Source organism: Bufo bufo, chromosome 4, assembly GCF_905171765.1.
Source record: "Bufo bufo chromosome 4, aBufBuf1.1, whole genome shotgun sequence".
NCBI classification, from domain to species: Eukaryota; Metazoa; Chordata; class Amphibia; order Anura; family Bufonidae; genus Bufo; species Bufo bufo.
The window spans coordinates 105,673,657-105,701,279 of NC_053392.1; the positions used below are offsets into that span (position 1 = coordinate 105,673,657).

At 44.8% G+C, this 27,623-nt stretch overlaps 1 protein-coding gene and 1 long non-coding RNA gene across 2 annotated transcripts in view; one reads left to right on the forward strand and one right to left on the reverse strand.

Annotated features, from left to right (window-relative positions):
- The window catches only part of LOC120997527, a 1,081,373-nt gene that overhangs the window by 962,098 nt on the left and 91,652 nt on the right, over positions 1–27,623 (forward strand). The window lies entirely within an intron of this gene.
- Positions 1–27,623, reverse strand: part of STAG1 (stromal antigen 1) — a 172,036-nt gene that overhangs the window by 2,454 nt on the left and 141,959 nt on the right. Inside the window, 19 exon segments of the mRNA XM_040427600.1 lie at positions 3,196–3,276; positions 3,914–4,028; positions 4,214–4,324; positions 4,569–4,740; positions 5,102–5,310; positions 5,692–5,820; positions 11,811–11,959; positions 12,085–12,186; positions 12,594–12,733; positions 13,334–13,508; positions 16,985–17,077; positions 17,197–17,277; positions 17,353–17,440; positions 19,504–19,574; positions 22,432–22,635; positions 22,813–22,902; positions 23,155–23,247; positions 23,863–23,966; positions 25,170–25,287. Coding sequence (XP_040283534.1) covers positions 3,196–3,276; positions 3,914–4,028; positions 4,214–4,324; positions 4,569–4,740; positions 5,102–5,310; positions 5,692–5,820; positions 11,811–11,959; positions 12,085–12,186; positions 12,594–12,733; positions 13,334–13,508; positions 16,985–17,077; positions 17,197–17,277; positions 17,353–17,440; positions 19,504–19,574; positions 22,432–22,635; positions 22,813–22,902; positions 23,155–23,247; positions 23,863–23,966; positions 25,170–25,287 — 2,325 coding nt within the window.

The window sequence follows — 27,623 nt, forward strand, 5'->3', positions numbered from 1 at the left end:
TGAGATTACATTGATTGGTACTATTTTAGGGTGCATATGACTTTGATCACTTGCTATTACACTGTTTGTGATGTACGGTGACAAAAAAAATTGCTTTTTTGAAACAGTTTTTATTTTTTACGGTGTTCACCTGAAGGGTTAGGTCATGTGACATTATAATAGACCTGGTTTTTTAAACATTTTTTATTTTTTTACTTTTAACACTATAAATACATTTTTGAAACAAAAAAAAAAAATATATATATATATGTTTTAGTGTCTCCATATTCTTAGAGCCATAGTTTTTTTTTACCCAATTGTTTTATGTAGGGGCTTAATTTTTGCTGGATGAGGTGACTGTTTGATTAGTACCATTTTGGGGGGCATACACCTTTTTGATCGCTTGGTGTTACACTTTTTGTAATGTAAGGTGACAAAAAAAGGTTGTTTTAGCAGTTATTTAATTTTTTTCTACGGCGTTCAGGTAAGGGGTGGATCATGTGATATTTTTATAGAGCCGGTCGTTATGACGCAGCAATACCCAATATGTCTTTTTTTTTTTTTACAATTTTGTCTGTTTTATTTTGGAAAATTTTATTTATATTTTTTTTAGGCCTCATGCACACGAACGTTTTTTTTCACGGTCCGCAAAAACAGGGTCCGTAGGTCCGTGATCCGTGACCGTTTTTTCGTCCGTGGGTCTTCCTTGATTTTTGGCGGATCCACGGACATGAAAAAAAAAGTCATTTTGGTGTCCGCCTGGCCGTGCGGAGCCAAACGGATCCGTCCTGAATTACAATGCAAGTCAATGGGGACGGATCCGTTTGACGTTGACACAATATGGTGCCATTTCAAACGGATCCGTCCCCATTGACTTTCAATGTAAAGTCCGGAGTCCCTTTTATACCATCAGATCGGAGTTTTCTCCAATCCGATGGTATATTTTAACTTGAAGCGTCCCCATCACCATGGGAACGCCTCTATGTTAGAATATACTGTCGGATATGAGTTAGATCGTGAAACCTCATTTCCGACAGTATATTCTAACACAGAGGCGTTCCCATGGTGATGGGGACGCTTCTAGTTAGAATATACTACAAACTGTGTACATGACTGCCCCCTGCTGCCTAGCAGCATCCGATCTCTTACAGGGGGCCGTGATCAGCACAATTAACCCCTCAGGTGCCGCACCTGAAGGGGTTAATTGTACTATCATATCCCCCTGTAAGAGATCAGGGCTGCCAGGCAGCAGGGGGCAGACCCCCCCCCCCCTCCCCAGTTTGAATATCATTGGTGGCCAGTGCGCCCCCCCCCCCCCCCTCCCCCCCTCCATTGTAATAAATCGTTGGTGGCACAGTGTGCGCCCCCCCCCCCCTTCCTCCCTCTATTGTAATAATTCGTTGGTGGCACAGTGTGCCCCCCCCCGCCTCCCCCCCCTTCCTCCCTCTATTGTAATAATTCGTTGGTGGCACAGTGTGCGCCCCCCCCCCTTCCTCCCTCTATTGTAATAAATCGTTGGTGGCAATCATTGGCCCCCCTCCCTCTATAGCATTAACAACATTGGTGGCCAGTGTGCGGCCTCCCATCTTGCGCCCCCCCCCCCCCCCCCCCGATCATTGGTGGCAGCGGGTTACTAGCAATAGTACAAGATTCATACTTACCTGGGAGCTGTGATGTTCGTGTCCGGCCGGGAGCTCCTCCTACTGGTAAGTGACGGTTCATTTAGCAATGCGCCGCACAGACCTGTCACTGTCACTTACCAGTAGGTGGAGCTCCCGGCCGGACACGAACATCGCAGCAGCAGGTAAGTATTAATCTTCTACTATTGTACTATTGCTAAGTAACCATGGCAACGAGGACTGTAGTAGCGTCCTGGTTGCCATGGTTACCGATCGGAGCCCCAGCGATTAAACTGGGACTCCGATCGGAACTCCGCTGCCACCAATGATGATGGGGGGGAGGGGGGGGGGAGATGGGAGGCTGCACACTGGCCACCAACGTTGTTAATGCTATAGAGGGGGGGGGGGGCAATGGGGGGCGCACACTGTGCCACCAACGATTTATTACAATAGAGGGAGGAAGGGGGGGGGGGGGGCGCACACTGTGCCACCAACGAATTATTACAATAGAGGGAGGGGGGGGGGGCCGCACTGGCCACCAATGATATTCAAACTGGGGAGGGGGGGGAGGGTCTGCCCCCTGCTGCCTGGCAGCCCTGATCTCTTACAGGGGGATATGATAGTACAATTAACCCTTTCAGGTGCCGCACCTGAAGGGGTTAATTGTGCTGATCACGGCCCCCTGTAAGAGATCGGGTGCTGCCAGGCAGCAGGGGGCAGTCTTGTACACAGTTTGTAGTGTATTCTAACTAGAAGCGTCCCCATCACCATGGGAACGCTTCTGTGTTAGAATATACTGTCGGTTCTGAGTTTTCACGAAGTGAAAACTCAGCTTTGAAAAAGCTTTATGCAGACGGATCTTCGGATCCGTCTGTATAAAAACTAACCTACGGCCACGGATCACGGACACGGATGCCAATCTTGTGTGCATCCGTGTTCTTTCACGGACCCATTGACTTGAATGGGTCCGTAAACCGTTGGCCGTGAAAAAAATAGGACAGGTCCTATTTTTTTCACGGCCAGGAAACACGGATCACGGATGCGGCTGCAAAACGGTGCATTTTCCGATTTTTCCACGGACCCATTGAAAGTCAATGGGTCCGCGAAAAAAAACGGAAAACGGCACAACGGCCACGGGTGCACACAACGGTCGTGTGCATGAGGCCTTACTTGAAACTTTATTTATTTTTTACTTTTTATTTTTGTCCCTCTATGGGACTTCAACGTCTGATCTATTCTGCAATGCATTACAATACAACCTGTATGGAAGGCATCGAGCTTGCCTTCTCTGCCATCGGGTCCCCGCTACTGCAGCGCGGGGACCCTATGGAGATGCGGAGGGAACCCGTACCCTCCGCAAACATTCTGCATGCCGCAGTCAGCTTTGACCGCTGAATAGAAAGGGGTTAATACACCCACATCGGTGTCTTCACCGATGCCGGCGTATGCAGCAGGGACCCGGCTGTCAGTGATGGCCGGGTCCGTGCCGCTGGTCGGGCGGGTGCAGGAGATGTACATGTACGTCACGTAAGGGTCCTTAAGGGGTTAAAGATAAATCTAAAAACTGCCTGCATTTCAATTCAACATAAATACGCACTGAATCATCCTCAATAATGGCTGCGGAGTCAAAGAAGTCTGGTCGGAGCTCTGCTCTTTCCCGTCTGTTTCGAGATGGTGGCTAGAAAAATAGAAAGAAAGAAAAAAAGGCTGGGAGTTGGTAAATGTTTAAGAGAAACAAAGATCAGAAGACCACCTTCAAATAGAGCAAAGTGAGGTCTGTCTGCAAGTTAAGCTTACAAAACAACCAAAGGACAGCAGTATCATACATTTATGTCCTCAAAGCCTTAGGGGCTATTCACACAACCGTGCCCATTTTGTGGACAGCAAACCACGGATCTGCAAAACAAGAACCCCAATTGTGTGCCCTGCGTTGTGGACACATTGACTTCAATGGGTATACGATTTGATTGCTGTGGCCATAGATAGGACATGCCCTATCTTTTGTGGCACGGTGGCACGGACCAGTCGTGAGAAAAGCCCCTTATTTATAACCTAAAAAGCCTTATTCATATCTCTCAGCAATTGTCTCCAACACGTACTCACACTTTTTAATCATTATTGTGGTAAATTATCGCCATTGTGTGTCACTCAAGGATTAGAGGACTTAGGAATGATGGCAGCTGTCCAGCATGGAGATGCCTTTATACATTCGATTTTGAGCCATCACAATGCATGTTATGAATAATAAATGATACCATATGGCTGGCATGTACATGGTACATTCAGACTGTCACATACAAAGAAAATCTACTTACCAGATCAATAACCATGGTGTCCTCAAACTCCTCATTCATGTCTTCCAATTGTCCCCTCGATGACATCATTACATCCTCAAATATGGGCTCTGCATCATCCTCCATTAAACCTCGTCTGAAAAAAAGGGGGATGGGTAGAGAGATCAGAGAATTATCTGCAGATGCTATTTACTTAGCCAAGTAGTTATCAGTTCATTAGCTACACAGTTACTGTGGGGGGTGAAAATCCATTGTGGCCCTGGGTAAAGATACAGTCAAACTAGAAAATATGCCCTGCAGACCTCCACGCTAAATACTTACACTCCGTGCCTAACGCCACTCCGCACTTTCATGTAGCTCATGGATGTTCTGTCTTTTCTATTCAAGTCTTCTAACTTCTGCTGACCCAACCAAGACATCTGCATCTGTGGACTAGGAAGGAGAGAACACATAACCTGTTACAACTCATTCCCAGTGATACAGAAAGTATCAAAAAGCAGGCAGCTGCTGCCGATTCCTGGACCTGGATGTAAAACAGAACCAAGAAGGCATATTTTACCAGAACACTAGTCTATGCAGTGGTATTTTATACATCGGTCACAGTCACTCTAAAGCAGTAGAAAAGTAATAAAGAATGAGAACAGGCAAAAAACTGCACATGACAAAGACAACATACTTGTGTAAGAAGTCTGGTTCTGAGCCGTGTTCAGATTCCTGTTCAGGTATTTGTTCTGGTATCTGTCTAGGGTTTTCCCGCAGAACAGTGGATGTAAGCTGAGGGGTGGTAAGTGCTCCTGGTGTCTGAATAGTGTCGTTCCTGGTTACCCAGGAGCTGTCAATGCTCTCTTCTGTAACAGAGGAATGTGGACATAAGTCAAATCCAGAAAAATTAATGGGGAGAAAAGGCTTCATCACTGATTACTTCTGGCCATACTCCTAGAGTCAAGTCATAAAAGTCTTTGTGGGCCATGTCCTATGCAGATGAAACTACACAGGGAATAGGATCTCTCTAAGTACCTCCACGGGACACAACATAGGGTGCCTTGATGGCATACAGTGGGTGCTGAATAAGAAGTGCAGAAATATTCTTCAATATTTCACATAGTGAGTGTAAAGAGAAGGTTATAGCAGGAAAACAAGTGTCATTAACACCATGAAAGCTGATACTGTATCTGCCCAAATCTTCTTCAAACTAAGCAGTGCTCTTACCTTCCACTCCTCTCTTCTTGTGCAGGGGCGGCCGGCCTTTCTTACTCCTCACAGAGGAGCCCTTGCTGTTACTGCCTCCACTATTCACAGACAGGCGGTCCTCATCCCCGCCTGTTACTAGAGAGTTTCTGTAGGAGATCAGAGGCAGCCAAACATCTTCTCTTCTCTCCTGCATATGATCATTTAGGAATTTCTCCAGATATGAATGTCTGCGCAGATGGAGAAGAAATAAAACAGAAATTAGTTTAAGAGAAATGCATCCATACATCTGAATGACCGCCATGTAATACTACATAACACCTAAGGCAGCTACTGCAGTAGAAATCTGGCTAGCTTTCACTGGCAAAATCAGCTGTTTGCTTAGGGTCTTGTACCCCAGATCATGAGCTCCAGTGTGAAGCGTGAGAAAACATCTTAGGACATCTAAATACATGAATATAATGGTCTGTTCTAGCGTTTGCTTCCCTTTAAATGGAGAACACTGAAGCCTGAAGAACCCTATAAATGTTTACAAGCCGATGAAGAAAATTAATCAGAATATATTAACAGTCTAAATATTAAGACCATAACCACAGACATGTCATACTTACACTGTCTTCTTGTCTTGCCGCAACAACTTTGAAGAAAATTCACTCAATACTTCCAAGAAGGCCAAATTCAGTGGTGGGTACTCTAGGCCCTTGGGATTTTGGTATTTAAAGGCAAACTCTATGCCATCTCTATATTCAAAAAATTAGAAAGGAGAATATTAAACGCAAATAAAGTACCAGGAAAATATAAGGGAAATCATTGTACAGTAACTATCGTAGCAATCTAATGTTCTAAACTACATACATATTAGGAGGGGGGCACGGTCGTGCATAAACATTGTCTTTAGGATCTGGAGGGCATTGTCTGGTCCTTTATATATCAGACAGTCTGCCTTAGGGCTCATGCACATGACCGTATGGCTTTTTCAGTGTTTTGCGGGCCATTTTTAACGGATCCGTTTTTTGTTTCAGAAGTGTTTCCAGTTCCGTTCTTCTGTATGGCATATACAGTATACAGTAATTACATAGAAAAAAATGAGCTGGGAATAAAATTTCCAATAGATGGTTCCGCAAAAACGGAACGGATACGGAAGACATACGGAGTACATTCCGTAGGTGTTCCGTTTTATTTGCAGACCATTGACTCGAATGGAGCCACGGAACGTGATTTGCGGGCAATAATAGGACATGTTCTATCTTTGAACGGAACGGAACAAACTAACTGAATGCACACAGAGACACTTCAGTTTTTTGTTTTGCTGACCCATTGAAATGAATGGTTCAGTATAAGTAACGCATACTGAACTCAAAAAACCTGAATGCATACTGAACGCAAAAAAGGAGATTTTGTATAACTTACCAGTAAAGTCTCTTTCTCGCTCTTCATTGGGGGACACAGGAACCGTGGTATAGCTATGTCCTCTAGGAGGCGTTGACACTAGTAAAAGCTGTTAGCTCCTCCCCTGGCAGCTATACCCCCTCCAGCCTGGAGAGAGAGCTTCAGTTTGTGTAGAAGCAGTAGGAGAAGCAAGCCAACCAAGAAAAAAACATGGAACATCAATCATGCCGAAAACCCAACAAGGTTCTAACCGGCAACAGCCACAACTGTGGTCTAATACTGGGTGGGTGCTGTGTCCCCCAATGAAGAGCGAGAAAGAGATTTTACTGCTAAGTTATACAAAATCTCCTTTTCTCACCCATATTCATTGGGGGACACAGGAACCGTGGGTCGTCCAAAAGCAGTCCAGAGTGAGGGAAAAACCACAGACCCACGGACGCAATCGTCCCTGCAGGCATCTAAGAAACTGCCGCCTACCAGACCATGTGGCCTAAGGCAGCGGCCGCCGATGCAAGTATGCACCTGATAAAATCATGCGAATGTGTGTAAGGAGGACAAGTAGACGCCCTACACGACAGTACAGCCGAGGCGTCCAAATGGTGTAACTCCTTTTCCTTAGGGTGTGAAGGAGATGGCACAGAGAGGGAAGGACAATTTTCTCAATAAAATGAAAGTCAGAGACCACCTTCGGAAGAAAAGGGACAGGCTGGAGAACCACCTTGTCCCTATAAAAAAACAGGAAGGGTTCTCTGTAGAGAGGGCTGCCAACTCAGACACCCGTCTGATGGAAGATATAGAGACCAGAAAAAACTACCTTCCAGGACAGGAGTCTGAGAGAGAACTCTCGCAAGGGCTCCAGGGAAAACCTGGAATGTTGAGAGGACTAATTCAGATCCCAAGGCGGTAAAGGAGGACGGAACGGAGGAACCGTATGTGCCACTCCCTGAAGAAAAGTCCTTACAGGCCCCAGGGGGGCCAGAGGGCGCTGGAAAGGATAGAAAGTGCCGACACCTGACTCTTCAAGAACTAAGGGCCAACCCCAATTGTAGAAAGGACAGGACCGTGGCGAGAGAAAAAACAAAGTAACAGAACATTTCGGCTTCCAAAGAAACCTAGGAAGGACCTCCAGGTCCTGAATAGATCCTGGACGATGCAGGCTTGCGGATAACATCCGCCGAAAAAAACCTCTTCGCGTAGAATGGCGGTCTTGCCAGGAAGGAGAACTCCTGCCAAGGGGAAATCAGGGCGTCTACGCCGCAAGCTTCCAGACCCCTTGCTGGGGAGAGAACGGTGGGAAGCTTCTGAGTCAGTCAGTCTCGAGGACATCAAGCCCACGTCCCGGCGACTCCAACGCAGACAGATCGCCTCGAACACCTTCCGCAGTCCCGGAATACTGAAGGGAGAGGCCGGTAGCCATTCTGTTCGAGGAGGAAGAAGAAATAGAAGGGTGTTCCGTTCCAGGAATGGAACGTCCATCAGCGTGGCAAGACGTGACAGCAACTCCGCTCCGTCTGGTGTGGGGAGTCTCGTAGCCTACCCACGGAATGGGCTGTGGAAAGTATGATCACCAGAGGGCTGAAGTGACCTAGACATTAGACATGTCTTAAGAGAGGCAATGTAGATACAGGTAGCACACCCAGGACAGATGGGAAGGAATCACCTGTAGAAGGAGAGATGTGGAGTGCGCAACAGCCCACCAGCCGGTCCTGAACTCTGGAATAGAAGGCGACAAAAGAATACCCCGTGCAAATGCAGATGCAACCAGGCATTTAGTGCCAAAACTCCGTAGGAGGAAGAAATCCACCGCAGAGTCCACCAATTCAGTGCTAGAAGAATCCGCCACCTGACAAAGGAGCTGTGCAGTAAGAACCATAGTATGTAGTGGTAACACAAATACCACTCCCCCAGAAGCAGCCAGTGCCCGTCCCGGCGCAAAACTGAGGCGTGAGGCTATCCCGTAGAAGCCATGGTACCATACTGCCCCGGTTAAGCAGAGCTAGCCTGAACACTTCACCTTGGAAGGGCTCTGAACAGGAGACACAGCAAGCTAGCGTCAGGGCAGAACCCCCAGCTGAGGGGGACTACAGAGTCAGTGAACACTCGACTCGCTGGAACATACTCCCCATATTATTCGCAATCGTGAATACACCACGTATTGATGAGGACCATATCATGACAGACTGGAGCCGAGGAGGCCCATAGAGATGGGTGGTCTCTAGGACACATAGTGTTGATAGGCAACCCCTCTGAGAAGACAGAGGATGTCACAACCATGCTCCAAACCAGAACCGAAAGATAAGAAGGAGCCCCTGTGGAAACAGTTACTGTATCAACTGGCGGCACCCATACACCACAAATGCAGAGCACCAGCACCTGCGGTAACGACTGTTGCCACGCCCCCCCCTGTGAAAGAGCATGTCCTAAGGCATCTAGAGCTGTGTGCTAAGGCATCTAGCGCCGTGGCATAGTTGAACTGTAGTAATCTAAGATGCTCAGGTATTCCCCTGTAAACCTGTGGAAGGAGAAATGCAACAGGAAGCACGGTGATGTGGAGAAGGCTAATGCATACGGCAGGTACAGAACCCAGTGGAGATGCAATGCCGCCCGCTACCGAGGGGGGGATGCATACGTCCGGCACTGAAAAGAGTGTAATTGTACTCAGTCCACCTACGGCAGTGGACAATACATAAGGCAAGTACTGTAAACGTAGCAGTGCAATTACTCCGCCTATGGAAGGGGTAATGCATACAAGAACTGCAGCAGAAGTGGTCATGCATACAGCAGGAACTGAATGCAACGGTAGAGATTACGCCGTTTACGGAAGGGTAATGCACATGGCGAATCCAGTACCCTGTGAGAGTGTAATTACTCCACCTAAGGAAGGGGTAATGCCTACGGTAAACACTGTAACCGGTGATAATGCCATAAAGCCACCTATGGAAGAGGCTAATGCAAACTGTAACCAGTGGGAAATGCAATTCCGTCTCCTATGGAAGGGGGGAAAAACTACAGGCGTCACTGAAAACAGCGCTTGAGCAGTTAGTTCACCTATGAAAGAAAGTAATGCCTAAGGTAGGTATTGTATGCAGCAGTGGTGCAAATACTCGACCTGAGGAAGGGGGTAATGCAGAAGTCGAGAACTGCTGGCTACTGTGGGCGCAATCTTGGAAGATTGCAACGGATTCGAGTCAGAGGCGAATCACTGATTCCCCCCCACCCCCTCGGACCGAACCACTCCAGGGATGGAAGGGTCCGTCTGAGCGGGACCCTTGGGGGTGTGCAGGTGACCGAAGAGAAGTTTTCTGCTCTGGCCCGCTTGCACGCAGTTCTACCTCTCAGAAACTCGCCTGTGGCAGTAGTAGGCCGCGCCGATGGGGAAGGCGGAGCTTTATCAACCAAACGACCCCGGAGGATGGAGTGGGAACTTTCAGAGGTTCTCCATTGGATCGTGCAGGTGGAGAATTAACCACCAAACGGCCCCGGAGGGCAGATTGGGAATCTAGAGGTCCTGTGCTGGAGTGCGCTGGAGAACTATCAACCAAATGGCCCCGGAGGACGGATTGGGAATCCAGAGGTTCTGTGCTGGAGTGCGCTGGAGAATTATCAACTAAACGGCCCCGGAGGACGGATTGGGAATCCAGAGGTCCTGTACTGGAGTGCGCTGGAGATTTATCAACCAAACTGCCCAGAGGGTGGATTGGGAATACTCCAGCTGTCCTCCCTGGATCTGCGCAGGTGGAGGAATATCAACCAACGACCCAGGAGGGCGATTGGGAACTACGAGAAGTCCTCCTTTGTCCGTATAGGACACGGGCCCAGCTTGGTACCACACAGACAGGGTGGAGAGGGGGGCCGTATGAACGCAGATTTTTTTTCTTCCTTTTTTGGCATGCCCGGCGTCAAGTGGGCAGAGAGGCAGGAAGGGGTTAACTGTCTGAACGTTAAGGAGCTGTCCTCCCTTCCCATTGCCCAGATAAGATGCATAGATATCTAGTGCCGGCTACAGAGGTGGCCGGCCAGAAGGGGTTAAACTGTGTAAAGGACCGGGGGCGGGGCCTTGCGGCTTGTGGGAGAGGAAAAGTGAGGCGGGAAGAATTCGCGCCACAGCGCACCCCCACCCCCTGTCTAGAGATGTGATTAAGTTTTCGCGCACGGCCGCCCGGAGCTGTTGGTCAGCCGTGGCGCAGAGGGACCTGAGCAGAGAGCGGATCGGCCGCTTGCGCCCACGGGCCGGGTGACCGAGTTCAGAGTGCGACGTATAACCCGGACTAGGAAGATCGCAGGCCGTTTTTTTTTTTTTTTTCTCACGCGGCTGGCTTCGGCGTTAATCCTTCCAGAGTGGCGTTACCTGGTGCCGGCTCCCGAAAGAGTGGATCCCGGTGGTAGCTGCAGAACTGGCCTGGGACACCACAGTGCATGACCGTGGCCGGCCGAGAGGGCAGCGCCTGCCAGGATGTTATTAACCCCCTAAGTGGCTGTGTAGCCGTCGGCCTAAAGGGGAAGTGAGAGGGGGTCCTGGCGCTATAACACAAAAGTGTGGCACAGATCTGCTGCCACCTAATATTTGAGGGTCCATACTTGGCTTTGTAAGCCATTCTTGTTCGGCAGAACATAGAGAGGCACAATTAACAGCAAGTCCGCCACATCCTGTGGCAGAACACCTCTAGTTACTATAATAACGCCTCGTGCCCGTTTCCTGGTGCCTGCCACCAAAGAGAGAGGGAGGGAGGGGGAAGAGGGTTAAAACATACTTACCAAATACCATGTACTCACCTCATCTTCATCCTCTTCTCTTCACCCTCCCTAAGTGGGCCCATAATGGTACCTTCTCTAGCAGGGTCACCTCCTCAGCAGCTGGCACCGGAGTGGCAGGAGTCTGGTATGGCGGGAGGGTCTTCTCTTTGGCGGACCTAGGTGACCCTTTGGCTGGCGGGAGCAGGGGAGCGAGGCTGCCCTGGTCCACCTTGTCTTCTTGTGGGGGGAGGAGACAGCGTGGCGAACCAACGCTGGCATGCTCCCCCCGAGAGAACAGGGAGGCGAGGCGTCCACTGTCTCCCACCTGAAAAGGAGGAAAATAAAAAACTAATATAAAAAATCTTCAAGGAGATCCCTGCAGAGCAGGGAGGTCTTGCCTCCTATTGACACTAGAAAAAACTTAAGCTCTCTCTCCAGGCTGGAGGGGGTATAGCTGCCAGGGGAGGAGGTAACAGCTTTTACTAGTGTCAACGCCTCCTAGAGGACATAGCTATACCCACGGTTCCTGTGTCCCCCAATGAATATGGGCGAGAAAAATTATTTGTGTGCATGAGCCCTTATAGAAATTCCAACATAAGTCACTTACTTGTGTAATGTCGCCACAGCTTCCCTGGTCTTTATCTGATCCAGACCAAATGTGAGTGCAAACCTGCGAGCCAACTCTTTAATACCACTGACATGTGCCGATGTCCTGTCCAGATTGGGGCCTTGATCCTGGATCAGCTCATTGAACAGCTAGGAATAAAGTGATTGGCTGTAAGTGCACATGACTTCTCCGCAAGAAGAGTCTACATTTGAAGATTTGTCAGATATGACCAGGGGTACAAAAACCCCAAATAAAGTGATGTCCTGATTCTTACCTGCTGCAAACTAAGGATCAGGGTCTTGGCACACTGGATCTTGTCCATTTGCCTTGTCTTACTTAGTGTTTCTTTAATTATGTCACCATAATCATTGTAATACTACAGAAAAGAAAGACGGAGCATTAAAATACCTTAGAGACTTCAAAGGGGTATTCCAGGTTTTTGATACTCATGGCTAATCACCAGGATTAGCTGTTTCCGGTAGCTCTGGATGTACACAGCGCCATCCATTATGTAGTTCCCACTACATCCACTACACCATGAACGGCGCTGTGTAGTTCTGGGCCAATGTGCAGCACTAGAGCTACCACAAAAAAGCTGATTGGAGGGGGTACTGAGTTTCGGACCCCCTTCAATCGAATAGCCTGAGGCTACATCAAAATCGCCTTCAAGCCTGCATCATCCCATGTGCTGCTCTATTTACTTACATATTTATTTAAACATACCCCCACCCATCTTTATACCGATTTTATAAATTTAATATTTCTATGTAGTGACATTTGTACCTTCATGTAGTGTTTAAAGATATCTGCCGCTGCGTGCATGTCTACAATGTCATAGATTATAAGTTTGCAAAAAGCAGCTAGCAGATTTCTCCTCTTGTGCAACGCCTCGATTTTGTTGGCTTCATCTTCCTCGTCACCTTCTGCATGAAATGACATCACTGTTATTTAGTATGCAATTGAAAGGTCTGCAACACTTTCTTTCATCTGAATACAGCTTGCAGAAATCCATGTGCTTTTCGCCAGAACACCCCCATTTTGATGAATGAACCCGATTGTCAGTGTGAATACACCCTGAGACTTATGTTTACACTGCAAAAATCTGTGCTTCTTTGAGCATTAAAAATAATTGTTTTACATGCTGTATTATGCTTCAAAATAACTAAAAACATTGTTTTCAATGAACAATATGCACCACAGTTCATATTGCTGTGTGCCTCTGCGTGACCTTTCTGTTACAGAATCATACTGACAAAGCTGTCAGTATGATTTTGTAGAAGAAAGGTCAAGCAGAAGCACACAGCATTATCAATCATTATGCCCTGCACTTCTGTAAGTCCAGAAAGCAGGAACCCTCTCGCACATGCAGCGCGATTACCGCAAGGGACACGCTCGTGTGAAAGGAGCCCTAAAATGGCTGTCCAGATGTCTCAGGCTGTGACCAGAAACAGATTTCTGCTGAATAACAGTTAAAAAATAAAATAAAAAAAAGTGAGTACATTTAACAAAAAGGTCCTCATTACCCATGCTCTGGTTCTCATCATCTTGATCGATGAACACATGATCCATGACAAACGTCAGCAGTTCAGATTGCAGGCCTAGGTCAGGATTGAAGATCAGCAGCACAAGATTGTCCCTTCCACCCGTAGTCAACTGATGGCTGAAGATCATAAGAAGGTCACAAAGCAGCATGAATGCCTGGAAGAAAACAGTGAACACATCAGCCTCAAATCACTTGTTACAGCTAGAAAATGCCACCCAATAAAAGCTACAATAGTTCATTAGGATCTGATCTACAGGATATTACTGATCTATAGACTGGTTCTTGTCCAACTTGACTACATACATGCTGATACTGAGGTTTTATGGTCCAAATTAACAATTTCTACAGTCACATAAAGCAGGCTGTGGAGTTGTAAGCCAAATATCTGACTCCTGTATAAATGGTTAGTGTTGGGTAATTAGTAATGAATTTACTCTACTAGCTGTAATAACACTGTAGTAAATACAGATTTCCTATCGCTGCTAGAACGTCCTAGCTATCACTGACAAACCTAAAACTAGGAACATTTTTTATATAAAAAGTTTGAAGCTAAAAGCCTGCAGTTCTTCTACTCCTATGTCTGCTAAACATAACAGTATGGATTAAAATCACTATCCAGATAACTTTCCTGACTCTGCTTCTCCTCTACTCTTTGCCAGTGTGGTTACTAAGGGCTTAGACCTAGGTCCTCTCCTATTTTCTCTCTACATAGCCATTGTTAGCAGATTTGGCTTTCAGTACCATCTCTACACTGATGACCCACAGCTATATACTTCCCTCCGCACCACCACAAGACACCTGTGATTGTAGGTGCGCTGTCTCTAACATCATGTCCTCTCTTTACCAAATACAGATTCATAAAAAAAAAAAAACGGAGCTTCTTGCGTTTTAGCAATCTACAAACGGACATAAACCTGAGTGATTCAGTGTGTGTCACTACCCTAACAAAGCAGGTTCACTGTGTTTGGGTTCAGGGCTGTGGAGTCGGAGTCGAGGGCAATTTTGGGTACCTGGAATCTGAGTCTGCAAAAATGAACCGACTGACTCCTACTAAATTTTAATTGGAATAAAAAAATAAAATAAAAAAATGCAAGTTTAAATGTCCCAATTCACAAAAAGTTATAATTAATTACTTTATTCTACTGTAAGAATAAAGGCCAATGCATGCAGTGCGTCACATTACCGCAAAACGAACACGTTAAGTGACCATGAAGAAGCATGCTTTTCATATGCTTCACTATATGGCACGCACCGCACAGTTAAGGAGCGGCAATACTTATACTTTCCATAGTGTTGTGTTCCGCTGTTACAGGGAACACAACGCCCATGGTTAACCTAGCCTCTCACTGATAACTGATTAAGTAAATATGTTTTTTACAAGACTAGACACTAGTATAAGTGAAGGGAATGGATAGTCAATAGTTCAAGACTGAAGCTGTAAACCATTTGAAAAACTGCTGTCATTCAGCTAAGGCTATAAAAACTTGTAAACTCAGATTGTTAGCTTAAACTTTAAACATGACTATGGGATTCTACTAGGGAAATAAATGCCCCTTCCTGGATCCTCCCACTGCCCTATCTTCAGCAGAAGATCAGCACACAAAGGAGAAGGCAGCAGCTTCTGCCCAACTACCTCTCTCTGCTATAAGAGCTTAGAAGAACTTGGTGGAACACATTGGGGCAGATTTATCATTAGCTCAAGTCAGAATAATGGAGTGAAAAAGTAGCAAATTTTAGTGCGGACCATGCTCATCTTATGCAACTTTTTAATAGAACATGCGACTTTTTTGTAAAGACGTGCGACTTTTGTAAAGCTGCTTACTGACTGAAACTGCTACCGTCAAACCACATTTATTACAGTCTTAAAGGGCCGATAATAAATCTGACTTTAGCCATATGTGAAAGTGGAGTGAGCTGTCAGAGTAATGATAAATCTGGCCCACTGTGTTTGTCTTTTGCTTAAACACAGTAGACTGTTGGCTTCCTAGCCAGTAGTTCTGTGGTAATGACATGTATGTTGCCTTTCTTTCCTTCAAGGAATGTATAAAATACATTTGCATATTAAATACAGAGGAGTCGGAAGTACCAAAAACTGAGGAGTCGGAGAATTTATCTACCGACTCCACAGCCCTGTTGGGGTTAGTTTTCAGTTTGATCGTTTCTTACTCTATATATTCGTTCCCTTGCCTGCTCATGTCACCTGTACCTCAAAACATCTCCAGAATCTGCCTCTTACTAAATATTTCTCAGGGATAGCTCCAGCCTAACTAACATGGTGATGGGAGGTGTCCGGGACGTGACTATTAGAGGGAAGAGTGTGGCAGGTGGAGCTAGCTCAGAGAAACATTACACCGCAGAGCATGCTGGGTTTGGCTAGAAAACTAGCAGGAAGGTCATGAAAACAGGAAGTTCTGCATGTAAACATCCTGCAAGGATGCAGTGATGCTGAGAACATGGGGAGAGAGCAGACATGAAAAACAAGTATGTGGGTAAAAAAAAATATATGATGTGTGGATCACTCTGGGCAGATTAAAATTTCATTATGGGACCTGAGGAGTCATATTTTTCTGTTCCTCTGGAGAAGTTTATAGCCACTTGCTCCACACCACTCCTTTCTGGCTCCACTCAAAGCACTTAAGGTCACTATCTGCATGGACATTATCATGTGCGCTGCTGCAGTCAATGACCAGCCTCAGTGCTAGAATAGAGTGCAAGGGAGTAGGAGAGTCGCCCATCACTGCCGGGCGGAAGCTTCAGCCCAGCAGTGTGTTATGATAAACAAAAGAGACCAAGTGAGCGCATCGGAGCAGGAAAAAAAAAAAAAAAAAAGTCAGAGAAAAGTATCTATCCCCACACCACATTTATCCTTCAGCCTGAGCCCCTGTGATAAATCTGGTGCAAGTCTAAGCTTACACCATCTACATACAGTCAGGTCCATAAATATTGGGACATGGACACAATTCTAAGATTTTTGGCTCTATACACCACCACAAAGGATTTGAAATGAAACAAACAAGATGTGCAGACTGTCCGCTTTAATTTGAGGGTATTTACATCCAAATCAGGTGAACGGTGTAGGAATTACAACTGTTTGCATATGTGCCTCCCACTTGTTAAGGGACCAAAAGTAATGGGACAGAATAATAATCATAAATCAAACTTTCACTTTTTAATACTTGGTTGCAAATCCTTTGCAGTCAATTACAGCCTGAAGTCTGGAACGCACAAACATCACCAGACGCACATATGCAAACTGTTGTAATTCCTACACCGTTCACCTGATTTGGATGTAAATACCCTCAAATTAAAGCCGACCGTCTGCAGGTAAAGCACATCTTGTTTGTTTCATTTCAAATCCATTGTGGTGGTGTATAGAGCCAAAAATCTTAGAATTCTGTTGATGTCCCAATATTTATGGACCTGACTGTAAATAGTGAATCTGGGCTAGTGTATGAGTAATCTAAAACACATGAGTGCTAATGATCACCATTTGTTAAATTCCTGAGTTGTCAAAGAGGACTAAATTTCTGCCCGTGTTGGTAAAACAAACAGCAATCTGCATTTTTTTAAAAAGAAATTTAGCACAAATTCCAGCCACACTTTTCAGGCTGCCTTCCAGAACTTTGCCTACCTGTTCTTTCACCGCTGTGTTAACATTGGAAAGACACTGCTGACACACAGCCAAGAAGGACTTTACAGTTTTTCTCAACATCAGCATATCTTCCTGTAAAGAAACAGCACACATCCCGTCATGCCAGAACCAGTCCCATTAGAACAGATGTCCACAAACTACAAGCAAAACATGGAGGGAAGACACTGGAGTATGTTATACAAGTAACTTACTTTGGAAGGGTTGCCTTCTGTGATTTTCACCAGTTGCCACAGAATGGAGTAGTGCGCGCACTGTAGAGCCTGGACTCCAATCTGGAGAGGCGAGAACAGTGATTACATTGCACAGCGCCCACACAACAGCATCCACAGTGAACCCCAGATGCTCACCTGCTCAATCATGCCTTCATGTTCAATGCCTGTCCTCAAGAGCCGGTAACAGTTCCCAAATAAATCCCATTTTGTTAAATCATGAGCACTGCAAATACAAAAACACCAACCATTCACATTCTTTATCCGTCCAAGCTGCAAATGCAGGTCCGCACAAATAAACCTCAACTTTAAGAAAGGTGGGACATAAAGCATCTACTGGAAGTGTTCAAAGGGCTTCCGGGGACATAAAGCGCAGTATTAGTTATCCCCAAAATTGTATCTAAGATATTTGTAGATTATTTTACAATTAGGAGATTACACACAATTTTTACATGTGTTTTGTATAAACTGCATTTTGTTCCTTACCAATATATACATCTAAAGGATGTAATTTAAATGGAACGTGTCATGTTGGGCAGTCAGTCCAATATGTGCCCAGCACAGTATAGAGGAGCTAAGCACATGGATACGGTATATAGCTCTGTGGGTGAATATTCAGTATTATATACATTTAAACCTATGCTTAGGAGTCCAGGGGGTGGTCTTATTCAGTGACTGACAACCGTTACTAATAGGACCACCCCCTCTGGGCTCAAAGTGGAACTGTACAGTTTTGGCTAAAAATGTCGAGACTTACATTTTGGTTTACATAAAGTTTGCAGTTTCAGTGATTTTAGCGACTCTTTGGAATAAAGCTGAAATTTTACAGTCTCTCCCTCCAAGCTTCCTTTCAATCTACACTTTAAAATATGGTACAGAAATGTTGATCTTTGGACTGCACACCTCTGGTCCATACAGACAGTGCCGAGGCCAGAAGGGCAGGCTGCATATATGGTATACCTGTAAGGCTATGTTCACATCACTTTTTTGGCCTCTGTTTGACATATACACTGCAAAATACCCCTGAGACTGAAACAAATTTTGGTTTTCACCAAGTTTGCTGCTTCAGTGTTTTTAGATGGTACACTAAAGTAGAATTATAAACCTTTCATATATATTTTATTTTAACTTTTATTGACAGACACAAAGACTCCATATTTCTAGCGTTAACTCTTGTTTTTAAAGACGTCTGCAGTTTTCCCTGGCACGCTGGATATCTGCTTTTGGGCTAAATCCTTCTTCCCTAAATCAGTGCTTGGAATCACAATTTCGGCGTTTTTGTTTGTCCACCCGCTTTTTGAGGATTGACTGCAGGTTCTCAATGAGATTGATAGCTGGGGAGTTTCCTGGTCATTGGGACACGTTGCTTTATCGTGCTGGAAAAACACTGTTCATCACCAAATTGCTCCTGGGTCGTTGGTATTAGTTGCCCTTGGAGGATGTTTTCATACCATTCTTTATTCATGGCAGTGTTCTTAGGCAAAAGTTTGAGTTAACCCACTAACTTGGATCAGAAGCAACCCCGCACATGAATGGTCTCAGGATGCTTTACTGTTGGCATGACATAGGAAGCATGGTAGGGCTCACCCTTTCTTCTCAGGACAATCGTTTTTCCACATGTCCTAAACAGTTTGAAGGGGGCTTCATCAGAAAAAATAACTTTACCTCAGTCCTCTGCAGCCCAATCCCTAACCCGTCAGTGGGTTAGCGATGTTTTTCTTGGAGAAAAGGGACTTCTTTGCTGCCCTTCTTGATTCCAAAAGCCTATGCCTCACTGAGTGTAGATATACACTCACACCTTCCTGCTGCCATTTCTGAGCAAACCTGCAAGTGGTGGTGACCCGATCCCATAGCCGAATCCTCTATTAGGAGAAATCCTGGTACTTGCTGGATGTTCTTGGGGGCCCTGAAGCCTTCTTCACAGTAATTGAAGCTCTGTCTTGGAAGTTGTAAGCCTGTAAATCGCGTAGACTTAAGTTTCTGGAGCACAGCAGGGCTGAGATGCGCCTGAGGCATCTGCCTCTTAATAAATGTCCTCACCAGTGCAGGGAAATCAAGACTGGCATATGGATAAGTCACTCTTGATAGATGTCCCTCCATGTCTTGTAAGCAGGGCATTCCTAATTATAGATTTTTTTCCCCCTGTATTAGTTACTTATTGTTTGAGCTGCAAACCAGGAACAGCACATGGACATATTTGATCGATAAATACGAGTTAGGCTCCTGCTGATGGGGCTGACGTCTCCTGCGAAACAAACACTGAGCAAGAGATTTTACTTGTGTACTCACTTGTGAAAGCACGTTAACCTCTTTAGTGAAGCCAGAACGTTGTATATATCATCCTCATCAGCTTCCTCAACCTAGAGTAGGGACCATGCATGGAAAGGTTATATTTCAGAAAAAGCATTTTGAAATCCATTTTTATTCTAATGTTTCACTTTTGCTTGTGCTGTAACAGTCAATGTATATTAAATGTACTTGAATTGCACCAAAGAAGAATAAAAGTATCGCTAATAATTTATAGAGCAGAGCATGACAAGTCATTTAATCCGCTTGTAGTGCTGCAGACAAATCACTACATGAGAAATCCAATATGAAAGAAGATTTCTGTGACTGCGGTCGGCAGACAAGCAACGTTTCTGCATTTCGAGAGAAAAGGTTAGAAACTCCTCTCTGAATACAGATCTGAGAAAAACGATTTAAGGAGTAGACGCTAAAACGTGGTGTAACATGGAAGACTCTGCACGACCATTACCACATTATTGCATGATAAAAATGTTCAGATTTCCCCACCACATTGTAGCTAAAAAATGTAATATAATCTACATTAAAGGGGTATTCCATCTCAATCACTCATGGCTGAGATCAGAACACCCCCTAATGTAGTAGCCAGTGCTATGCTGCACTGTTTGCATAGCTCCCATATTGTCGCACAGCCTGCTTGGCTGTTTCCGTAACCCTGGCCGGCTGCTGCATAAAGGAACCTGTTGACTTGAAAATGTACTCCTGCCTGTGGGAAGCCTGTTATACAGCATTAGGAGATGGGCAGGCTGATAGATTCAATATTCTATTCCTTTAAAACACTGCTCATTCTAGGCGTTAGGAGTCAGTGGGCGGTCCTACTCACTGATTGACAGCCGGACTGTTAATCACTCCTAAGCCCAGAATAAGCTCCTTATCCCATAATGAGTCTGCTCAGCTTCTTCTACTCTATAACATGCTGTCGGCAGATAGGACTGCATGTACTAAAGTGACAGGCTCCTTCTAGAACTTTTACAGACACTGGGATTTTCCATTTTTGCATTTTCATTTTTTACTTCCCGCTGCCATAACATACAGGTTCTTCTAAAAAAAATTTGCATATTGTGATAAAGTTCATTATTTTCTGTAATGTACTGATAAACATTAGACTTTCATATATTTTAGATTCACACAACTGAAGTAGTTCAAGCCTTTTCTTGTTTTAATATTGATGATTTTGGCATACAGCTCATGAAAACCCCAAATTCCTATCTCAAAAAATTAGCATATTTCATCCGACCAATAAAAGAAAAGTGTTTTTAATACAAAAAAAAGTCAACCTTCAAATAATTAAGTTCAGTTATGCACTCAATACTTGGTCAGGAATCCTTTTGCAGAAATGACTGCTTCAATGCGGCGTGGCATGGAGGCAATCAGCCTGTGGCCCTGCTGAGGTGTTATGGAGGCCCAGGATGCTTCGATAGCGGCCTTAAGCTCATCTAGAGTGTTGGGTCTTGCGTCTCTAAACTTTCTCTTCCCAATATCCCACAGATTCTCTATGGGGTTCAGGTCAGGAGAGTTGGCAGGCCAATTGAGCACAGTAATACCATGGTCAGTAAACCATTTACCAGAGGTTTTGGCACTGTGAGCAGGAAAATGAAATCTTCATCTCCATAAAGCTTTTCAGCAGATGGAAGCATGAAGTGCTCCAAAATCTCCTGATATCTAGCTGCATTGATAAAACACAGTGGACCAACACCAGCAGCTGACATGGCACCCCAGACCATCACTGACTGTGGGTACTTGACACTGGACTTCAGGCATTTTACTCTCCCCAGTCTTCCTCCAGACTCTGGCACCTTGATTTCCCTTTGGACCACTGAGCAACAGTCCAGTGCTGCTTCTCTGTAGCCCAGGTCAGGCGCTTCTGCCGCTGTTTCTGGTTCAAAAGTGGCTTGACCTGGGGAATGCAGCACCTTTAGCCCATTTCCTGCACACGCCTGTACACGGTGGCTCTGGATGTTTCTACTCCAGACTCAGTCCACTGCTTCCGCAGGTCCCCCAAGGTCTGGAATCGGTCCTTCTCCACAATCTTCCTCAGGGTCCGGTCACCTCTTCTCGTTGTGCAGCGTTTTCTGCCACACTTTTTCCTTCCCACAGACTTCCCACTGAGGTGCCTTGATACAGCACTCTGGGAACAGCCTATTCGTTCAGAAATTTCTTTCTGTGTCTTACCCTCTTGCTTGAGGGTGTCAATGATGGAGTTCTGGACAGCAGTCAGGTCGGCAGTCTTACCCATGATTGCGGTTTTGAGTAATGAACCAGGCTGGGAGTTTTTAAAAGCCTCAGGAATCTTTTGCAGGTGTTTAGAGTTAATTAGTTGATTCAGATGATTAGGTTAATAGCTCGTTTAGAGAACCTTTTCATGATATGCTAATTTTTTGACATAGGAATTTGGGGTTTTCATGAGCTGTATGCCAAAATCATCAATATTAAAACAAGAAAAGGCTTGAACTACTTCAGTTGTGTGTAATGAATCTAAAATATATGAAAGTCTAATGTTTATCAGTACATTGCAGAAAATAATGAACTTTATCACAATATGCTAATTTTTTGAGAAGAACCTGTATTACACTTACAGTAAGCTCCCTTAGGGGACTTTAACATACAATCTTTAGATTGTCCCATAGACGGCAATGAATTACCATTGCAGCCTAGGAGACATTAAGTACGTTCCGATGGAGCCATGCCAGAGTCACAATTGACCACCTGAGGGGTTAAATGTCTTCCATCGCCATCATGGCCAGTCACAGACATTAACCCCAGGGCTCTGCTGTGCGAAAAAGCAAAAATCCGGCAGCTATAGCATCCGCTTCTATCGGGAAAGGGAGTCATCTTTAAAGACCCCGACTTCCTCCGTACATGTCAACATGTTGCTCTGCTTTAATGACACAAAACTAATAGTTGAAAACGTACTTCTTGCAACAAATCCTCCACAGCATGTGAGAAGCGATCAACCAGCTCATCAATCAGCTGACTGTGGGCGATATCCACTCTGTTCTGAATGGTGTACTCCTCGCTGCATAGGATGCTGTACGTTTTACTACATGCTTCTAACACATCGGACTCTGTATGTTTCTCCACCACAAACTTAATTTGCTTTAGTAAACTGTCCAGGTGCTACAGAAGAATGAAAAACAGCATTTAGTGACATACCCAATAAGCAGCCCAAGATAAATGTTACAGGTGGCTAATGTTATAGACCTCATAGACTAGATGAATAACATCAATCAAGTTCTTAGAAATGTAAATGGTCACACAATAAAATGTTCACCTGTGAACATAATGCTGACATACCTTTTCCATTCGGCCAGTGCTGTAAAGCTCTAGATCAAAATATAGAGGGATTTGTAATAGATTTGCCACTTTCTCAGCATCAGCAGAATACTACAGGAAACAGAATATGAAATATTACATATGTAGAAACCATTATTCTGCACTTTTTAAATATTCCTCCTACGTTAATCTCCTGCCCAAACTAGCATCTGGAATGAAGCTATGCTACTGCATGCTCGGTGGTACAGTCGCTGTCTGGAGATAACAGCTGATGGTTGCTGGATTCTGAACTGCACCCATGATGATCAGATGATTCCGCCACTGCACATGTATGCACAAACACTGCACGCACAGTACTGGTACCTTAGAAAGCAGCATTGGAAGTGCAACAATGAAATGTTCAGTCAGTTTATTCTTGTCATCTATCTGAGTTTTCCTCTCCTTGGCAGTTAAAACCTGTAAAAAAAAAAAGAAAAGGCAAACCAAACTAAATCAATTGAAATAGACATAACTAAAAGTGTAGGATGGGCGGGATCTCCAAACTGTTGACTTAGGGGGTCATGTACAAACAGATGTACGCCACTTTTCCCGGCTCACGCCAGGTCACCTCCCAAAACTATCCCAAGCCGCCAGCAGTGTTTCTGATGATGCCTTTCTTCCTGAAGGCAGATGCAGCAAAAGTACTGAAAACTTTGTTTTATCCCCTGCTGGCGCGCTTCTCCACACATGCTTGAAGTCAAGGGGGCAGCGGCCTCCTTGCTTCAAGTCACGGTAACCACGCCCCCTTCGCTGTGACTGACAGCTGGCAGTTTGGCTGGCTTTGCCGAACTCTCTGCATAAGCGCTGTCAGTCACAGGGAATGGGGCGTGGTTACCGTGACTTGAAGCAAGAAGGCCGCTGCCCCCTTGACTTCAAGCATGTGTGGAGAAGGTACTGCTGGCGGCTTGGGATGGTTTTGGGAGGTGACAGGTCCTGGAGTCTAAAACACTGTTCTTAATAAATTACCTCCTAATTTTCACAATAATTACAGGATCTGCGTCTTGCTAGGCAATGAATGATGAAACTACTTACCCTCTTTCCTGTTCCCCTCCCCACGGGCGGATGTGCTTCTGCGGCCTGACGTATCGTACACACCATGAGTTCTATTAGTGCACTCTCCTGCCGCTCAGACATCACTGGAAAACGGTGCAAAAAGTCATATGAAGGCTCAATGCAAACATTTTTTAATGATTGCTTTCAACAGGATTACGACATGTCACACAGTAAACTGATTAAAGCCGATTCTGTGAAAACAAGACATGTTCATTGTGCTCCAATGCAAAGAGCAAATCTCAATCCAACAGAGCGCAGAGCATATAGCAACTCTGTGCATGTCTGTCCATTTAAAGGAGTTGCCCCATGACCGCTTATTCCCTATCCACTGTTAGGGGTACGATTTCTGGGGGCCCTGCCAACTACAAGAATGGGGGGCCCCATTCTCCGTTTGAATGTAGCGGCAGTCAAGCATGTGTATCCGCTGCTGCATTCAACTCTACAGTGATGCGGTGGACACGTATTATTAGCTGACTTCAATGGGACGGAGCAGTTGCAATTACACTGCTCTACCGCCTGCAATGTCGACAGCGAGCAGGTAAACCGTGAAGAGACAGCAGCACAACGAGCACTGTGGTCTCTTTAAACAGCAGATTGTGGAGGTGCCGATATGATATTAGTGAGATATCCTGAGGTTAGGTCATCAATATGAGAAAACCAAAACAATCCCTTTAAACATGAACAATCAGCAGATCAATGACTGCACCGTTTACCAAAGAACAAAGGATAAGAATTTTCCTGTTATCGGTGAAATATTCAGTAAATACAAACACTATCAAACAGAAGGTACAGAGTAATGAGAGAGAGCAGCCGAAAATACGGATGCCTGCTGTGCATCAATGTACTTTCAAGGAAGCCTTGTTTTAGATCATGAAGTAATGGTGGGGGCTCTGTGGTAAAGTGGAAGAAGTTGTTAAGGGGTTTGCCTGCTTTCTGCAATGCCATTTTGTTAGATGGTTCTCCTAAAATAAACTGTTCACAGAGGGTTCCCCAGCAATTAACTGTAATTTGTGTAGGAAGCCTTCAAGTCCTCTCCTCACTCGTCTGTTTTACAAACTATGACAGAAATGTGCTATAACTGCATTTATCAACCTCACCGTTTCCCCTACTGTCGGACATTGATTTTGTTGGATCATCTGCCGGGACAGAGCAAATGTTCCACCGCTTTACTTTTTATATCGTAACAAGATAAGAGCAATTTATGAAACATGGCTTCTAAAAATCTCCGATTATGACAATGCCGTATAAAAACACATGAAAGTTTCATCCAATAAATGCCGCCCTACCTTCCTCTCCTTGAATCGGCTCCTCTACTAGCAGCTCTGCCATGCATTCCCAGTCTTTCAGAAGTTCTTGAGAACTTTCCCATAAACTATCCACTAAATATGCCGCATGCTCATGTAACTGTGGGATGAAATACACAAAAAAACATTGAATGTCAGAAATCAGCAAAGTGCAGATTAAGCAGGGTGCCTGTACACGTGGTGGTCTGGAGACAGGATCCGAAATTACTGCTAACCACAGGGCCGCGCTTTACTTGTAACTTGCTAATAGAAACAATGGCATGTCCCAGGGCAGCCCGGCAACTAGAGGTAATCCCATGCGTATGTTGGCCCCTTCACACTGGCTGAACATTGGGCATAGTATCGCTAAGGCTCAGTTCACACTTCAGTTATTTCCATCAGTTAGGCCCCTTTCACACGGGTGAGAATTACGCGCGAGCGCAATGCGTGGGGTGAACGCATTGCACCCACACTGAATCCGGACCCATTCACTTCACATGAGCGGTGATTTTCATGCATCACTTGTGCGTTGCGTGAAAATCGCAGCATGCTCTATATTCTGCGATTTTCAAGCAAAGCAGGCCCCATAGAAATGAATGGGTCTACGTGAAAATCACAAGCATCCGCAAGCAAGTGCGGATGCTGTGCGATTTTCACGCATGGGTGCTAAGGAGATGATGTAAGTAAATTGATAAAAGTCAATTTACTGTATTATTTTCCCTTATAACATGGTTATATGGAAAATAATAGCATTCTTCATACAGAATGCATAGTAAAATGTGGCTTTAGGAGTTAAAAAAATAAATAAAAATGAACTCGCCTCATCCTGTTGTTCGCACAGTCGGCATCATCTTTTCTTCTTCTTTGAGGACCTGCAAAAGGACCTTTGATGACCTAATCGCGCTCAACACGTGGTGACATCAGCGCAGGTCCTGCTGAATGAAGATAGAAGATTTCTATGATCATTCAGCAGGACCTGCGCTGACGTCACCACGTGGTGACCATGATTACGTCAAAGGTCCTTTTGCAGGTCCGCAAAGAAGAAGAAAAGATGATGCCGGCTGCGCAAACAACAGGATGAGGGGAGTTAATTTCATTTTTTTAACCCCTAAAGCCACATTTTAGAAAGCATTCTGTATGAAGAACGCTATTATTTTCCCTTATAACCTTGTTATAAGGGAAAATAATAAAATCTACAGAACACCTAACCCGAACTTCAGTGAAAAGGTCCGGGTTCGGGTCTGGGTACCACAGTCAGTTTTTTTTTTTTTTATCACACAAGTGCAAAACGCATTGCACCCGCGCAATAAAAACAGAACATCGGAACGCAATCGCTGTCAAAACTGACTGCAATTGCGTGCCTACTTAAACGATTTTCCCTGATCGCAGACACAACGCATCCGGACACGCTCGTCTGCAAGGGGCCTTATTGTGAGCCAAAACCAGGTGCGGGTAAAAAACACAGAACAGGTGCAGATATTTACATTACACCTGATCTCTGTGTAGGCTTCACTCCTGGTTTTGGCTATAATGGAAATAACAGACCAAATAACTAAAGTGTGAATGTCGCCTAACAAGTGTTCGTTTCCGACAATCATCTGCTCAAATGAGCCACATAATGGGGTCCTAAGGCACCTTAACAGTTAACAACCATGTACACCACTGCAACCTATCAGCTTTTATTATTCCCATCTGAAATGAAAAATTCAAGTATATGTACACCTTTGGGGGAATTTTTTTTTATTGTTGCATTGTACTTATTTTGAGCTAAAAATCATTTTTTCAATTGGTCTTTTTTAACAATATGGAATCCTTTTTGTGTAGAGCTGACTTGCTCTACTAGCTGCCTGTTGATTTTCTTTCTTTTCAGTCAGATCAGGAGCTGACGGGCTCCTTATCTCTGCTCTCTGACATTATAAACACTCATTATAGCTCAGTTCTTATCTTACTGATAAGAATGTGGCTTAAATAAGTGTGTATAACCTCTTAGTAGTTTAGAAATAAGGCTTATTAGATGATGGCACACAGTTAGAAAACCAGTTAACCCTTTGTGACAGAATGGTTTAATATTTTTAATAAAGGCCAATTGAAAGTATAATTTTTAGCCAAAAATGAGTAAAATGCAATCATAAACAAAAATGCCTCCAAAAGGTGTACATAGTCTTTAAGTAAAATAGCCATTTAAAAAATAATAATAATAATAATAAAGAAAATAAAAACTTCCAGGCATCGGAAGTTCTTCATAGTAACATACAAATAAACTGTACAAGTGATCCTACAGAGACGCTCCCTTCCATTGATCTCTTGCCCCATGCCAACATACATTTGGTAGGATCACAAGAAGTACAGCACAGTAGGAAGAGTAGGACTGCAGAACAGACCATGTAGATGCATAAAAGCAGTATAACTGTACACACAAAAAGGTGGGATAAAACACGCATGCAAAGTTACAAAAAA